Source organism: Anneissia japonica, unplaced genomic scaffold, assembly GCF_011630105.1.
Source record: "Anneissia japonica isolate Jap-2015-1 unplaced genomic scaffold, ASM1163010v1 scaffold91276_len612_cov83, whole genome shotgun sequence".
In the NCBI taxonomy this organism is placed as follows: domain Eukaryota; kingdom Metazoa; phylum Echinodermata; class Crinoidea; order Comatulida; family Comatulidae; genus Anneissia; species Anneissia japonica.
The window spans coordinates 1-609 of NW_022752015.1; the positions used below are offsets into that span (position 1 = coordinate 1).

A 609-nucleotide genomic window follows, 5' to 3' on the forward strand; every position below is an offset into this window, starting at 1 on the left:
GATACAAACTTATCAGATGAAGGATGTGTTCTGTCTGACTGTCACGAGTCTCCGCAAATTTCACCACAGAGGAACGTAAAGAAATCTATGCTACGAATACCTGAATTGCCACAGATTTTGCAGAAATTGGAACATACAACACCACCTAACCAATTTCAACGACTGAGTGCTGCATTAAAACCTTTGAAACCCAAAACAGATGTAGATGTTGGCCAAGATTTGGGGCAAAAATCTGATGGTAATCATGATGGTATAACAGTTGCAAATTCAGAGGATGCATCTACACCCGGTACAAGGCGGAGAAGGAAATTACCAATGGGAATTGTGCCTTTGGACGCATATTCAAATGGAGATAAAGATCGTTGGAAAAGTGATCCGACTTCAGAGCGACATCCTCAAAATAGTTCTGTAAATCCTTGCTTGCTTGGAACAGCGAGTACGGAGAGTGTTGATACCCCGTCTTCCAGGGGTTATGCAGGAAGCGTTGTCAGTACTGAGAGTAGTCTTTCCAATTCAAGCCTTGCAACATCCATCAGTGAGACGATTGCTGATCAGGGATTCTTACATGTCATGGAGGAAGTTGCCTACCAACCTGGAGGTATTATCAAC

The 609-nt window shown here is 43.0% G+C and overlaps 1 protein-coding gene across 1 annotated transcript; it reads left to right on the forward strand.

Annotated features, from left to right (window-relative positions):
• Positions 1-6: 6 nt before the first annotated feature.
• Positions 7-603, forward strand: LOC117122062 (the record flags this gene model as incomplete). Its single annotated transcript, XM_033267525.1, has 1 exon — positions 7-603. A coding segment is annotated over exon 1 (516 nt), but the record flags the coding sequence as incomplete, so codon positions are not given.
• Positions 604-609: the final 6 nt, after the last annotated feature.